Source organism: Ictalurus furcatus, chromosome 11, assembly GCF_023375685.1.
Source record: "Ictalurus furcatus strain D&B chromosome 11, Billie_1.0, whole genome shotgun sequence".
Taxonomy (NCBI): domain Eukaryota; kingdom Metazoa; phylum Chordata; class Actinopteri; order Siluriformes; family Ictaluridae; genus Ictalurus; species Ictalurus furcatus.
In genome coordinates this window covers 9,785,918-9,803,470 of record NC_071265.1, presented here as the reverse complement: position 1 = coordinate 9,803,470, position 17,553 = coordinate 9,785,918, and the positions used below count along the sequence as shown (strand labels likewise).

The 17,553-nt window shown below is 39.2% G+C and overlaps 1 protein-coding gene across 3 annotated transcripts in view; it reads left to right on the top strand.

The window, feature by feature from the left end:
• Window positions 1–17,553, top strand: part of wwc3 (WWC family member 3) — a 62,648-nt gene that overhangs the window by 16,445 nt on the left and 28,650 nt on the right. For all 3 annotated transcript variants that reach the window (XM_053635916.1, XM_053635915.1, XM_053635914.1), the window contains exons 2-3: window positions 13,776–13,885; window positions 15,590–15,793. In XM_053635916.1, coding sequence (XP_053491891.1) covers window positions 13,776–13,885; window positions 15,590–15,793 — 314 coding nt within the window. The remainder of the gene's footprint in view (window positions 1–13,775; window positions 13,886–15,589; window positions 15,794–17,553) is intronic.

Below are 17,553 nucleotides of genomic sequence, written 5' to 3'. Positions count from 1 at the left end.
GGTGTGTGGAAACGCTGACGAAGCGAAATAAATGCAACACAATCCCGTCGTATAACTATCCTGCTTACTACGTGCAGTCTTGTCACAGGTGAAATTGTTGAGAGAAAGTAGAGATGCAAGCCAGACTTTTCTGGGATCGCAAGCGTAATGTGCTACATCAAAAAACTTTATCAGGAGATAAAGGTCAGGATCAGGTCTATGGCTACAACATTGTCCACGCCCCACGACTTCTGAGGCCCTGTTTACACTAGTGCGTTTTCGTTTTAAAACGCATAACTTGTGCTTCAGTTACGCCTGTCGTCTACACTACTCCGGAGACTTTTGGAAATGCCGACGAGCCCATGTTTTAGTTTGAAAACTCCACGCTCTGTTTCAGTGTAAACAAACCAAAACGAAGACTTTTGAAAACGAAGGCATGGCTTCGCCCACATTCGCTCCCTGATTGGGTCTTCTGGATCACTGTGTATCCGGCCTTGATTCGTCAAGCCCCTACCATATGACCATTACGCTACCTTGATCGTGCACACAACAACACTGAGACTGAACCGGAAGTTTTGCTGGCTTTGTTGTCATTCTTAGCAGCCAGTGTGCAGTTATATTCTGTATTTTATAATACTGCAGCTGCTTACATGCGCAAGTGGCGAGCTATGATTAGAGCAATCGACAACAAATCACATTTCAAGCGGCGTAAGCCCTACATGGAACGCCGGTCTGTTTTGTCTGCCGGTGACTAGCAACCAATTTCCTGTTTACACTTGTATGCGCATGCCCAGTGTGCATGAATGGTCATGGGACATGCGTATTCGGTCATGCAGTGCGGACCAGGGTTGTCAAAAGTACCGCTACTTTTGGTACCAAGTCAGTACTAAAAAAAAAAGTTGATGGCACCAGATTTTCATAAGGGTCAACCTGGTACTGACGCGCTGACTGACAGGTGGTCAGTCGGGAACTTTTCATGGGTGCACCGTGCAACAAGAAAAGCCAAAGCCGCAGCAGCTCCCCTGGTTACCATGGCTGCGTCCGAAACCGCATACTTGCCTACTATATAGTAGGCGAAATACATGTATTTCTCTCGGACGTTCACGTTCCGCTTTCGGTACTGTTACCACTAAGTGTGTAAAATCCGCGCCCCTAGAATTTCAGTGCGGATCGATTAACTGTGCTTTCAGGAAGAGCGGCTGCTTACCCGCAGTATTTATTCAAGCATGTGAGTTTAAAATGATGGAAGGGGTTGCATTATGAATGTTGTAGCATAGTTTAATTGGAGTGCATTATTGCAAGAAAACATCCTCCTTTTTGCTTACTTAATGTTAGCATACGCGCGTTTAATGCTAATACGGTCAACTTTTATTAGGGTAAAAATAAATGGGAGGACATGATGGGGTTTACACATCAGAGACTTTTTGATGAGCGATATATCTGAAATTTGTGTTAGAAAATAATAGATGTGTGGCTAGCACTGTTTCTTTAATATCCGTCAGTCAGAAAAACATTTCTATTCTTGTCTGGATAACTCTAGTAGCTTTAATAATGATATACTTGAAGAATACAGAATGGCATTTTTAAAGATAAGTTTTATATTGTTATTTAACTTTGTTAATAATATAGTGTGATGTTTTTGTGTTTTGCTTTGGTACCGAAATTGGTACAGAGTACCATGGAATTTTACTGGTTTTGGTACCGTGACAACCCTAGTGTGGACGGAGATTGTTTCTGAAACACATCAGAGGCGCCAATGTGGACGAGGATCGTTTTCATTTTAAAACGAAAACGCACTCGTCTAAACAGGGCCTGGATTTCCACTTGCCCACTGAAGCAGATTAATTTCTCTGATTTTGGCGCTCAGAAATGAAAGAACTCTCATAAGTACAATATAAAAAATCTTTTTAAACAGGGAACATGTGCTTGTGATGTGCGTAAACTTTACATCATAGTGTACACATTTTGTCTATTATCTTCTCGTGTATCAGGACCTAAAAAAATAAAAAGCCAGACTGTGTGCATCCACAAACACTTCAGTAGTACTTCACCACCTCTCTGGCTGTGTGCACCGTGTTAGGGCGAGCGTCGCTTAGCACTGAAAGTGAGTGACAAGTTATTTTAACAATACAATTACATCAGCGGCATAAAAGCATCGTGCAAAGTCCTACAGATGTGAGGCCACCCTTGCCCATGGCGGCGCTTTGTCTAAATCTAGACAGCGGATTAATTAAGCCAGTAAAAGTTTCCTTGTAAAGTTATACAGAGCTGATCAAACCGCATAAAAGGCAATGTCTACAGCAGCGGCGTTCACATTTATTAGCTTCTTAACATAACACACACAGACATGTGGTAGCCAAATCTGAAACCCTGCTGCTCTATTTTGCAAGAAAAACTGCACCAGAAGTGACAAACATACTATACTTTAGCTACTATAATTAAGTTTATTTGGGAATATTTTTGGGAAGCACACTTTCAACCATGAACGCAGAGGCTGTTGTTTTCGGAGCATCTTAATTTGTGGCTGGAATGCTGCTCGTGCTTTTGTTGAGGCGCGGAGGCTGAAGCTGGACGAGAGACAGCGCGGATGTCCAGACGAGGTCTGGACAGTCGCGCAGGCTCCAGTTACACATGCCTTTCCCACCAGGGAAAAAGCATAACACTCCATCCGGATGGAAATATCCACTGGGAAACATCAGCGAGACAGCACCAGAGAGCAGATTATAATAGAATTAGCAAATGTCTCTCGCTAAATGTGTCACGTTAGAGCATGTTTTTTCCACACTTCTTGGAGGAAGATTCCTGAGAATCTGTTTCCGTCGCTCTGGTTGTATGGCGCTTTTTTTTTTTTTTCATCGAAGAGAAAACTGTCCCAAGACGTTGGACACCCAGTTGCTGAAATTTTTAAACCGTTCAGTACGAGACGGAGCTTGTTCCTCGAGTTAGCCTAAAACAATGACGAGTGACGCACTGTCTCACGTCCGCTCGTCCTCTTAGAGAGAAGAATTACAACATTCTTCTGACTAATCACCTTTATCCCGTGATGAAACATTTCTCTCCGGATGGGAGTGGTCTCTTCCAGGATGGCTCCGCCCCATCCACAGAATGGTTTGATAAATATGAACATGATGTGAATTGTGTGTTATGGCCTTCTTAACACAGTTGAACACTTCTGGGAGATTTTGGACTGATGCTTTAGACATCATCATCATCAAAACACCAGCTGAGGGACTTTCTTTTGGAAGAACCGTGTTCATGTTCTCCAGTACAGTTCCAGAGACTTGTAGACTCTGCCAAGATGCATTGAAGCCGATACTTACTAAAACACTTTGTTGAATCTTCCTTTAACTTGTCGCCTATCTGTTTTCAAGGATTTCTTTTTGTTTGCTCTATTACAATATTTTGATGTAGTGCTGATTCTAATACCGAACGTGTTGACGTTTGGCTGTTTGTTTAGAAGTCACTCGTTTCCCCTCCCTTGTCTTTCCTTTTGGAAGAATCTTTGAGAAATTCCCAAGTCTTAAAATAGCCCCTGGGCCATAGCTCTTTTTTTTCTTTTCTTTTCTTTTCTTTTTTTTTTTTTTCTTTCTGATGCTGGCGGCTTCAGCGAGTCGGCACACTGAATACTCAGAGCTGTACTTCTGGCAGTGCCGGTTTCCTCTCTGGAAGAAAGGCGTGGTATGGGAAGATCAGCTCTCTCAGCACACACTAGGTCTCTGAGGACCTGAAAGAAAACATTAGAGAAGCTAGTACGCTTATTTAACAGTGAGTTCTTGTTCGTAGTTTAGTTTATAGTCTGAGGCAGTGTGCTCTAGTTGTACTATTGGTATGTTCTTCAGATCAGGAACATGAGCACAATGCTTGTTTTTGGAATCCACACTGAAAAAGTGATCTCATTTTAGCACATGTTTATGGGAAACTCCTGATTTTTTGTGCCTCCACGACTTGGGTGCTTGGATGTTGTTTTTTCCCCTGGTTTAGTTTGATCCCTTATACTTTTAAAAACAGCTTAGCTGAGACTCCACACAGCTCCAGCAGTGTAGACCCTGCTGTTTAGAGCGCAGCACGCTGTTGTTTTTAAAAGCTCTACAGAAAGAGGAAACAGGCCTGAGGTTCCTGGTCAGAACACGGGGTGGTCCGTTTCCTGTCAGAGGTTCACTTCTGCCATTATGTCCAAGTTCATAGTGTGTGCGTGTGAGAGAGAGTGAGAAGCCCAGCCCGTGTATGTCGTCTTCATTCACTGGAGCGTTCTGTGATTTTTAGCAAAGGATTGCGTATTGTAAAAATGAGCTGTGAGAAGTGAATGGGAAATTCATTGAAATTGGTGTAAAGCATTGTAATGCAGTCTAATGTGACAAGGCGATAAAATGATAAATAGTTGGCAATGAATTCCATTGCCAATTAGTTGGACTGCGTTATGAAGTATGTAATGGTACACGCTGAAACACATAAATGGTCCTTTTAATATGATGATTTCTAAAATCGCTAAATATTTTTTCCCTAGCTAGAAAGAATTCCTTCTTGAATAGCAGGTAGGAACTGCATATAATTGAGTCTTGAGACAGCAGATATCAGAGTAGGTCTGAATTATATTCCAGGCTTGGTGTGCTTGAGATGTGAATGAGAGTAAGCAATAGTAGGAAGGTCAATAATGATCTGGTGTTTAGCTTCTGTTCCTCATCCACTGCAGGTCCTGTCCACATGATTAGAGCTCTCGGAACATCTTGTAGGATTGTGGGTAAAGCTCTTCTGCCTGAAAGCTCATTGTGTGAGACGCATTGATTTTGTTTGTGTGAGTGAGAAGAGAACATGATTTTGCGGTGTTTTTACAGACTGACGTGCGGAAATTGCGTGTTTCAGTTTCCCTGATTTTCCTGATTAGGTTACGGAGATATGGTGAATGCAGTTCCAAATATTTGAGCTCAGTAGACATGAGCTTTAGGACAAGAATATGTTGTTTGCTAACAGTATTCTTGAAACACAACTCTTCTCAGTTGTTTTTGTATTTCTTTTCTTGGAGTGTTTTTTTTTTTCTTATCCCCCCCTGAATATAGAATAAAAATGTTATTGTATTTTTAAAGTAAATTAATCTGCATGAATGTTAAAAAAATGACCAATTAATATATATTTAAGTATGAAAGTTTGTCCTCTTGCAAATATGGTAATGACTTTTTATTCACAATTCTGTGATGCACCAAAAAAGTCAGTGGTATTCGAGCTAGACATTCTGGGGTAGTGAATATAGTAGTTATAACAAGTTCCTTAATATAATGATGAATACATAGCATTATAGCAGTAAGATACATTATTAAGTAAAGAATAAAATATGTGCACATACAGGAAAGTAATCAACAATAATGACTTCAATAACTTCTCCTAAATCTTTTATTCCTTTTATGCCACAACAATTTGCCAAGAACTCTAGCACACACAAAAAAATTATTAAAAAATGTCATATCCTTTTGATCTGTTTATAGTTCCATTTAATATTGCGGAACATCTGTGAAACAAGTTAGTTCATGTTGTCACTTGTATTATAACCGCTACAAACAGTCATTTTCTCGCCAGCTTTTCTTGTTTCGCTTTCTTTGAGTTAATAAAATGACAACAAAACCCTACAGTTCGTTGTGTTAAGAAGAAATGGCAACACTCTCCATTCTGAAGACTTCCCTGTGTCAGAAAGCATAGTTTTACCTTTGTTACAAAATGCATACACTGGACATGCCTTTCAAAAATTTTAATGTATATTCACAGAAAAGTTCACCATCAGCAATTACAAAAAAATTTTTTTAATACAAAATATTTTTTTTTTTTACTAAAGAAAGGATGACATATACATATGAGCACAAATATAAGCCTGCTTTTTTGCATTGCAGCAGAACTACTGATATGCTGTTATAGAAAATTAATCAACACCATCTGAGGAATCGGAATCAAGAATTCAGCATATCTGTGGTATGAGTATGAAATATGATTGCATATGATTATTGCATTAAGTCATAAGCCAAGCATATGCATCATGGAGCATAATCATTTAATAGGATTAATATGGAATATCATATTACAAAATCTTTAATTTTCGCTTGTACCAGCAGTCAGTTGGAAAATGCTCCGAAGTTTCTATTTATCTTTAAAAAACAAAAACAAAAAAAAACCTGACATGTGCCTACAGGCACAACTGCCACACATTCCTCGGACGCCATAGATTGCTTAATTCCTGTTTTGGAGGCTGAAAATGTTGGAATGAACTGACCATAATGTACACGTGTACTGAGGAGTCGAGACCTGGATTACGCCCATATATAAGAAAACCAGTTTCCATATATGATCAGCTTTTATAAATATTATTCTGTTAAGTGCAACAGATATATGGAAGTCGCACCTCCCACTACATATAATCAGTTGAGTTATATTTGTATAGCACAAGTAGATACAGTGCTGTGAAAAAGTATTTATCCTGATTTCTTCTGTTTTTTTGTGTAGATCTCATACTAAATTGTTTCATAAAGTAAAACAAAGGTTAAGATGAAACAAAGGCAACCTGAGTAAACTTAAAATACCGTTTTTAAATGGTGGGTATTTATTGAAGCATAAAAAGTTACCCAGTACCAACTGGGCCTGTGTGAAAATGTATTTGCTCCCCTAGTTACTAATTCCCCAAATCTATGAAACTGCATTCATAATGGGGTTCAGCTGGACTAGACACAATCAGGCCTGATTACTGCAAACCCTGTTCAATCAAATCAACACTTAAATAGAACTTTTTCTACAGCATGAAGTTGGGTAAAAGGTTTTACCCAGTAAAACACACTTATGCCAAAATTGAAAGAAATCCCACAAATTATGAGGAAAAAGGTGATTGAAATGCATCAGTATGGGAAGAGTTACAAAGCTATTTCAAAGGCTGTGGGACTCAGCCACATTATCTGTGGGACTCAGAGCCATTATCTCCAAATGGAAAAAGTTGGTACAGTAGTGAACCTTCCCAGAAGTGGCTGACCTTCCAAAATTCCTCCAAGAGCGCAGCAACGACTCATCCAGGAAGTCACAAAAGAGCCAAGCACAACATCAAAGGACCTACAGGCCTCTCTTGCATCAGTAAAGAGCAGTGTTCATGACTCCACGATCAGAAAGACACTGGGCAAAAATGACACCCAATGAAAACCCCTGCTAACCCAGAAGAACATTAAGGCTCGTCTGAAATTTGCCAAAACACACCTTGATGATTCTGAAACCTCTTTGGAGATTGTTCTGTGGATTGAGGAGTCGAAAGTGGAACTGTTTGAAAGACAGAGGTCCCGTTATATCTGGCGTAAACCAAACACAGAATTCCACAAAAAGAATATCATACCTTCAATCAAGCATGGTGGTGGCAGTGTGATAGTGTGGGGATGCTTTCCTGCTTCAGGGCCTGGGCAACTTGTAGTAATTGAGGTAAACATGAATTCTGCTCTCTATCAGAAAATCCTAAAGGAGAATGTCCTGTCTTGAGTTAAACTCAAGTGCAGCTGGATTATGCAGCAAGACAATGATTCATAGCATAGGAGTAAGTCCTAGTCCTAGAACTAAATGAAAGACCGATCTCCTATTATCGGAAGAGTTTGGTTAAAAGGTGGCACAACCAGATTTTAAGTTTAAGGGGGCAATTAGTTTTTAACATGGGTAGTAGGGATTGGATAACTTTTTTTTTTTTGCTTCAATAAAAAATAAAAACTGTATTGTTTATTCACAACACCTTTGTTTTAGGTTGTATTTCGTTTGGAGATCTATTTAGTATGAGAAAAATCAGAAGAAACCAGAATGGGGGCAAATACTTTTTCACAGCTCTGTATTTTCACGATGCAGCTTAATGTAAACCTGAGTTTAGATTTAGATCCTTAACGATCAAGCCAGAGGTGACTGTGGCATGAAAAACCTTCCTGAGATGACATGAAGAAGTAACCTTGAGAGGAATCGGACCTCTACAAAGCACATTCCTTCTTACGTGCAGTAATATTGACACACAACAGGGCATTCTGTTTTTGGAAAATATTCAATGACATGGTGGTGTGATGCAGCCGGACATGAAGTTAACGATAATGTTACCACCCTGAAGTTACGTTTTAATGTTGTGGAATCTCTGAAACGTACGTTTCTATTAACATTTACATTTTAACAGCTATACAAAACCGTTTCTTTACCTCCCTCTCTCTTTTTCTTTCTTTTTCTTCCGCTCTCTTGAAGTTAATAAGATGAAAAGACGCAGGTCGGAGAACGAGTGCATTAACGTAAACCCGCGATTTGCCGTACAGCGGAACTACTCCTCAGAAACGATGTTATGGAAAATTCTAACAATCGGACCAATCAGAGCATGAATTCAACGTATTTACGCAAGACTAGGCACTGTTTAGCTAAACAGATGTTTTGAAACGTGAGTCATTTCTGTTGTCTGATGTTATGACTGGTCTTTGTATTTTAAAATGAACTCCTCTTCAGGACTTTTTTCATTTCAGTACCAAATCGGTCCAACCACTGAAAACTAGCATTCTTTTTTTGTTGTACAAGATTTCTAAGGAAAAAAAAAAGTGTGATTTAGCATCTGATGACTGTTTATTACATGATGCATTAAAAGACTAAAATATAATCGCAAGCGACTAAAGGCTTGGGATTCCCGTCCTGATAAACTGAAGGTTCAGGTGAAGACCGCTGCGTCTGGTGCCTGTTGTGCCCCGGAGCTCCTTCGGCACACCATGTTGAGAATGATGGATAGCTGTGTGGCGTCTGTAATACATGAAAATGTCGGCAAAGCTTTCAATCTCAGAGCGAAAAGCTCTTTGAAATGTGATCGTGTTAGATCGGAGTGACTAGACAGGGTTGGGTATGAAGGCCCTGGCTGTTATGTCTGACCGCTAATCTCCAAGTTGCTTTTCTAATGAATGGAATAGTCTTGCATCTGTTTTAAATTGCGTCTACAGCATGCCACCTTCCATTGACCTTTCTCAGCCATGATGGTCAGAGGTCACGAGCTGCACTACTCAGAAATGTAGCACAGACGCATTTTTGCAGATCCGGCTAACAAACTGGCGTATCACTTTCTTTAATTTAGCATGTTGACTCGAGACAGTTAGGTTAATGTGCTCTGAGTTTTTATCGGAAAACTATGTGGAAAAAACTTTGTGTTTAAAGATGAAAAATCAGCTCGGTTGATAAATTGTACACCGATTTTGCAGAATTAAATCTAATTGAAAATGACCGTGTTGCGTAACGATGGTTTATCTGCAAGAGGATGATTGTAGATAAAAAGCACACGGAGCAATTCATACGTAAGTGGGTTTTGTGGATTGGCTCTAAACTGCAGCACATGGGATTTGAAGCAAATTGTGTAAACAAAGAATGTCAGCTTTAATTTGAGTCTGTTTATATCTACATTTGCGAATATCCAGTGCTTTATAGCCTTCAGGCACCGTGTCTTAAGCTGTAAAAGATTTACTGCAAACCTGACAGCTTTATATCCGATCATTATGCAGACTATTAGACTGCACTGTACTCGTATCACTGAACACCGAGAACTTTCGATTCTGACGAAGATCTTTTTTAAAAAGAAAAGATTGTGTACCAGTTCATCCTGTTTGAACAGACATTTGTTTTAATATTGATATGATTAATATCTCCATCATGATCAGTTTAATTCGATTTATTCCCTTTCTCTTTACGATTGCTTTAAAATCTGAGATTGCTTCATCACAGTTTACAGTCCATGTCCTGTGTATCTATTGTCCCGTGCGTTTATTGTTTTGTTCTGCGTATTTGTTTTGCGCTCGTCTCGTCGGGTTGCATCATCATGGTCCTGAAGAAAGGACATTTCGTTCCAATTTATCATTTAGGTTTATTCATTTAGCAGACGCTTTTATCCAAAGCGACTTACAAATGAGGAAATGCAAGCAAAGCGATATATCAAGCGGAGAACAATACAAGTAGTGCTACCGTGCAAGATTTTTTTTTTTATTGAGTTCTAGAGAAGCAGAGTATGCAGAGTAGTGGTGTGAGAGCCAGAGTAAGTTTGTTTGTTTGTTTGTTTATTTATTTATTTATTAATATAATCTGGAGGTTCGCATTTTAAGGGTTAGATAAGTGTTCACGGAAGAGGTGGATCATTAGCTGTTTTTTGAGCTGGGTACCGAATTTAAGTGGCTATGTCTTATAAAAGTGGATTGGGTCCCATGTGTGGCACGACTGAATTGTGAGTTTGAATCCTGATGATGCAACAGCCAGGAGTCCAAGAAATGGCATACTCGTTCCCCTGTCAATCACAGGGACACTAGGCAATCATCGGCATCTGTGAGCTCATGTATGCGGAAGAGGGTGGATTGCACATTCGTCTGAGTTTGTTACCGTGCCCTGTGACGTACACTATGTGGCCAAAAGCTTGTGGACCATTACCTGACCATCAAACCAATATGTGATTTCATCCCAAGATGTTCAATGGGGTTGCCGTCAGGACTCTTTGCAGGCCACTCAAGTTTTTCCACATCAACCTTAGCAAACCAGGTCTTCATGGAGCTCGCTTTGTGCACAGGGGCACTGCCATGCTGGAACATGTTTATTCCTCTTAGTTCCAATGATGAGAACTTGTAGGCATTTCTACACTGTGACAACATAGTGTAGAGTAATCTAGACGATTGTGTGCTTCCAACTTTGTGGCAACAGTTTAGGGATGTGATGGTTATGCGTCCACAAACTTTTGCCCATTTAGTTTAGACCAGACCAAATGAGAAGAGGTAAGAGACATAGGCTGTGTCCGAAATTGCATACTGTTATAGTACCTACTGCTCGGCCATTGATACAGTATGTACTGAAGCGTATAAGTGGTAAGAATGAATACGATCCGGATGTACTACATCTGCCGTGTTGGCATTGCCAACTTAAAAAGAGCCGACGCACCATTTTTGAACCTGTCAGCTCTTCCACGCCCGTCCTGTTGCTTTACGGGATAACGTAGTATTCGCAGCGCCCAATTGTTCCATACTGCAGAATCTTGACGGAACCAGTAGGTCATCAGAGTATTTATTGCCTACTGTTTTATGACTTCTGAGAATTCTGACATACTACTCTTTTGTCGTACTATTTTTCCTACTGTATGGTAGGGTAGTAGGGATATTTGGATGCAGCAATAGTTTCCCTAAATAGTTCTTTCACCAAGGACTTAAAATGGTTTTGAATTATTACACATTTTGTCAGAAGTAAAACATTTCTATAAATACCTATAATAAAAAATAAAAAACTGCTCTGACAGAAAACGTATCCCAATTCTGCATGAAAACTAAACACCTGGCAACACTGCCTATAAAGTTCAATGTAGTGCACACTTGGTGCTAATTCACACCTGGTTTTTGGGAGACGGACAAAATTATGTGCAAGCCTAGCCAATTTTCCTAAGGTTTAGTTTTCTATAAATTTCCATTTCTCCACCAGACTTCCCACTGTTTTAATAATAATAATAATAATAAATACTTTTTATTTATGGGCGCCTTTCAATACACTCAAGGACACCTTACTAATAATAAGATGCATAAGCAATAGGAGTTTTGTACGATCCTCCCTCAAATGGATATGTATGAAGGGGAGAAGCGTACTTTGCGTGTTGCCACATGCACAGCTCTTTAGTTGCTTGTGTAGGCTTGTACGCTAATGTCATACACCGCACACAAGTTTTTTCAAAGTTTTTATTTGCTTATCTTGATATTAAATCATTCAATCTTCTGATGATCATCTAACCATCTGTATGGTCATTAAAAATGTCCACTATGTAAATTAGTTTCAGTCGATAATAATGTCAGTTAAAACTCAAATTTGTTTCAAAGACTATTCTGATGCACCGTTTCACTTGAGAAGAACATACTTTTAATTACTACCTTATTAAATAACTATTGTGTAGGCCCAGCTGTCATTATGAAAAGTGGCTTTGAGGACAGTTAATGCGTAGGATGATCGCTTTTATTCCCTGAATTTAAAATGCAGCAGCGTAACAGGTTTTCATCCAACGTGGATCTAATTCGGATGGATGGACGTTTAAAGGACAATGGGCCAACACGTCTGCAATTGGTTTTTGTCTGTAACAAAGGCAAGAAACAAGTTTATGTGGAACGCATTTGTTAAATAAACCATTTAAGAATGATTACAAGACAGATCGGCTGTTTGGTTTGAGGTCATTGCAGTGAAGAATGTTGTGTCCAGGTTGCTTTGTGTTCGGGGGTTTAATGTAGGTGTAGTATTTGTGTTCAGGAGGTTTATTTGTGTTCAGGTAGGGTTTGGTACTTGGGGAGGCGGGTGGTTTGTGTTTGGGGAGGCGGGTGGTTTGGTGTTCGGGGAGGCGGGTGGTTTGGTGTTCGGGGAGGCGGGTGGTTTGGTGTTTGGGGAGGTGGTTTGTGTTCGGGGAGGCGGGTGGTTTTGTGTTCGAGGAGGTGGTTTGTGTTCAGGTAGGGTATGGGTTCAGGGAGGTGGTTTGTGTTCAGGTAGGGTATGAGTTCGGGGAGGTGGTTTGTGTTCAGGTAGGGTATGGGTTCGGGGAGGTGGTTTGGTGTTCAGGGAGGTGGTTTGTGTTCAGGTAGGGTATGGGTTCGGGGAGGTGGTTTGGTGTTCAGGGAGGTGGTTTGTGTTCAGGTAGGGTATGGGTTCGGGGAGGTGGTTTGGTGTTCAGGGAGGTGGTTTGTGTTCAGGTATTGTATGGGTTCGGGGAGGTGGCTTGGTGTTCGGGGAGGTTGGTGGTTTGGTGTTTAGGGAGGTGCTTTGTGTTCGGGGAGGTGGTTTGTATGCAGGTAGATTCGTGTTCAGGAAGGTTATTTGCCTCAGCCAAATTCACCGAGCTCACATTCTGTTCGTCGCGACCTAAATGTAAATTCTGTTGACTGTACAAACTAACCGCAGTCTGGCAATTATGTAACGATCAGCACAGGCTTAGTTACATCTTGAGAACACATGAGCTTTGATTCATGCAAGATTTAACATTGTCCTGCCACAAACAAAACTCTTCAGGCCAGTGTGATTCCTTGTGTAATCAGATTTTTTGGTTTGTTTGTTTGTTTGTTTGTTTGTTTGTTTGAACTTTTCTCTGCTCTACCACATGGGATTTGCCCCTTGAGGAGATCTAGACCAGGGCAAACACAGGAAACACAGAACAGGAGGCTCTCAGTGGATGAAGAACAGAGAGGCACAGCGCTGAGGTTTTACTGTAGAGTAATAGCACAGCGGCTCTGATGGAGTCCTGCTTTGTTCTGCCTGGAATGTGTTTATGGGCAGCTTCTTCCTGCCGAGCATGTATTACACCCATTTCTGACCCGTGGGTGAAGAGATCAGCAGCCGCTGACAGACTGAACATACATTCATTAGAGATTGCGAGGAATTTTCCAGATTTTTCAGATGCCTGTACAGCTTTGTTCCTCTAATGCCTAGCCTTTCAGCTGAAACTTTTCATCATCCTTATTATTATTATTATTATTATTATTATTATTATTATTATTATTCATTGTGGCTGTGTTTGGGAGACATGTTAAAGTGTGTCACAGGGTTAAAAATATGTTTTGCACTCTGGAAAAGTTTGCGCAGGCTGGGTTCACTCTGTTTCATAGAGTTAGAAATGATTCACTTTAACCAGCTAATCGAGCGAATGTTTAAGCATTCATTTGTGTCAGTGTGTAAAGGTTTTATTAAAGAAATGTGTTTATGCTCTGGAACACCCTTTTTAAAAAAAAATTATTTATTTATTTTCCCTCTTCTCTTTTAAACATGCTCATATATTCCTCTGTGTCTCTTGTCTGTAGGATTACTAAACCCCTGACGTTTGCCGACTGTGTGGGTGACGAGCTTCCTCTGGGTTGGGAGGTTGTGTATGACCAGCAGATTGGGGTTTACTACATCGACCACATAAACAGTGAGTTTAACTCCTGTACTACTTCTTTCCTTCATGCTATATGGTTTGTACACAAAGTTATACGGTTTGGACCGGCACCATTATTATGTGGTGTGTTTTTAATAAATAGTTCTTATTAAGAGTCATCTGTACAGTTGAGTGCAAAAGTTTGCAACCCCCATTATGGCATAGGCTTACTCGTCATCTTTCTTTAAAAGGCAGGGTTGACGTGTCAACGAAGTTCCTCAAATTTCTTAAACTTACATTTAAATTACTTAGTATTCATTACTTAGTATAATTAGTATTCAAACTCATTAATATTAATGATCATTGCCCATAATAGTGTACTGCCACAGATATTAGCAAAGGTAAAATTGTCTGTTTCTCAACAAGGAGGCACTGTCAGTTTTATTATAAAGTATGTTGCATATTTGTTCACGCAATGTAATATTAACTGGTTATAGATATTTTCGTTATACAGTTCTCCAATTTTTTTTTTTTGGCAGCTTGGGATCTACATAATGAGCCATAATCATATGTGTGTGTGTGTGTGTGTGTGTGTGTGTGTGTGTGCATACACTCCATGGTCTGTCTGAATACTCGATTCTGATTGGTTGGAAGGTAGTTCCAGTCAGTTTAATCACTGTTCTACATTAATGCGCTGCTTATAGACAGCTATAACCATAGTAACTTATAGTTGCATACTGTAGTTCAACTCACCGCTTCATTATTAGTAGAGATGCGGTACTGGTCATTCTCACTAGCACTCTCTCTCTCTCTCTCTCTCTCTCTCTCTCTCTCTCTCTCTCTCTCTCTCTCTCTCTCTCTGTCTCTCTCTCTAATAACTATTTATTATAATGCATTCAAATTAATGTAATATTTCTGTACTACGTTATCTCTGTGTATGATTTAGAGAGGGCAGAGTTGTAGATCTAATTACCCTAATGAAAAATACCTAATGAAATTAACTGTTATTTTTATCCTTTCAGGATAAAAACAAAGGATAAAACATCATTGACCGCTTTAACTTGCTGGCAAGTGTCTATGGTATAAGCGAGATAATCCATGGCTAGGTGTGACTTCCATGATCTATATGCCTTCTTGGAATGCATTAATGTGTGTATATATAATATATGATATATATGCGCTCGGCCTGCTTACAGATATTATCACTATTAAGATTCATCTTTATATTGTGAAACTGTATAAACGATTTAAATGGCATGCATTTATTTACAGCTGTTTGCTTTTAACAAGTGACAAGGTTCATTCAGCTGTAAAATGTGTCAAATAACCATATTTTGATGCACTCTTAAGGGTTGTTTGGAGTAAATTATCCTGAGTGTTTCCTGAGTGTTACATGATTTCTCTACATACTGCTCATTTGTTCTTTATATACTACATACAGTATATTCACCTGTGCTCTATTTTTAATTTTGATCCCTATCTGCTTTGTTTCATGTTAGTCTGTGTTAATGGAGCGATTGCCAGGTTAAATTCCTTATACAAGTACTCTTACTTGGCTCATTAAATTCCTTTCCGATTCTGAAATAGTATTCTGGCAGTCCTGTCGTTGTTTCTCTAATGAAGCTGAAAAGAATATAGGTGTTCAGGGATCAGTCACTCTCAGTCTCCAGACATTAAACAGGATCTAGATCGGACAACTTGCAACTTTGGTGCATATTCATGATATTCATGCGTATCCCGATGCTGCTCTTCTCACAGAAACCACACAGATCGAGAACCCGCGGACGCAATGGCGCCAGGAGCAGGAGCGCATGCTAAAGGAGTATCTGGTGGTGGCACAGGAAGCCCTCAATGCCAAGAAGGAGATGTACCTGATCAAACAGCAGAGGCTGGAGCTGGCGCAGCAGGAGATGCAGCTCTTCAACCAGCTTAGCCAGGATGACAACCGCTCCGTCACCAGCTGTGAGATCACACACACACTCTCACACTCATACACTCATACACTCATACGCACACAGCCGGTTGTATTGTGGGCGTTTTAATTTAAGAGCTCTATAACTCATTGACTGGTAGAGCACGTCCGTTTCCTCACCTCGGCTTCTCTGACCTCCTCCCTTCCTCTCTTTCTTTCTCCCTTCTCTTCAGTGGAGGCTCTCTCTCACTGTACCAGCAGACCCCTCCTTTTCCTTTTCCCTCCTCCTCCTTTCCCGCTTGCCCTCGCCTTTTTTTTTCTTTCCATTCACCAGTTCTTGCCCTACATTCCTTTTTTTCAAACCGAATAAATGTGTCAAACGCTTTACTGAAAGTTTGTTGTAACACATACATTTTAATACACTTATATTTAATGCATGTGTGTCTTTGTGTGTATGTGTATAATATATATATATATATATATATATATATATATATATATATATATATATATATATATATATATATATATATATACACACACATACATACATGCATACATACATATATATATATATATATATATATATATATATATATATATATATATATATATATATATATACATACACACATACACACACACAATATATATATATATATATATATATATATAATATAAAAATTATTTTGTACTCAAATATGATAAATTCACTTTTTGGCTCGTTGTAGTTTGCTCATTACATACATTATTTCCTTACACTATGCAATTGTTTTACTGTATTGTACAGAGTAGAACAAATGATAAATAATATGCAGAATATTTCATTATTAATGTGGTTATTCAGTCAGTTAAGAACAGAATAGGTTTATTGCACTTTATCATTTATTATTTAAATCCTTTTTTCCCCCAAATGTATAATTCTTTGAATTGAAATAAGACTGACTGTTAATTTGTCGAATGAATGAAAGAGAAGTCATTGAAGGACCACATATAAAAATAAATGAGAGATTAAGGCTTGTGGTCTTAATGAACCAGGATTTATCATTCAGCTGTGCTCACCTTTATTGTTGTTGTTTGTGTTGCAATTCTAGCACAGAATATTTAATATTTAATATATTTAAGACCCTGCTTACACTAGATCTTTTTTGCATCGTGAGCATCAGGATTATATCTGGATTAGAGATGATCCACATGAAAGTGCAGGTGGAAATAAACCTAAGCTGCATTAAAATGGATTCAGATCTGTTTACACAAACCACTTCAAGCCAGTTGTTCTGCAGCTGAGATGTACTGCGTCCCTCTCGTCAAGCGAAATTCTTCCTAATGCACTGTTTGTACCAAAGTTCTTCTGAATGCTCAAATCTGATTAGTGAGAAGGTGTTGCTTCATTTTCTGTAACCGCAGCTCTGACCGTAGTGCCGACTCGAAGGCAAATCACAGGCTCATATTAATGCGCTTGTTCTAGTATGTTTATTGTTTCTATAGTAACACCTTGCACAGGGGTGTCTGAAATCAGGTGACCAGGTGAATTTTCGCCTTGTTTTTAAAAAAAAAAAAAAAAGAAAAAGAAAAAAAAAAGACGACGGAACGTTCCACAACATGAAATATAACTGTAATTGGATAAAAAGTATGATGATGTGTTCTTTAATAAAAATAAAAAAGACACATTATTACCATTGGCAAATGGCTGTGGTATAAGCGGAATTAACCCCTTTGGAACATGCTGTCATGGTAAGATAATCAACCTGTCAGCACCGGTCACTGATTATTTTCTTATTACAGCACGTCCCAAACTGTTTTACGCCTT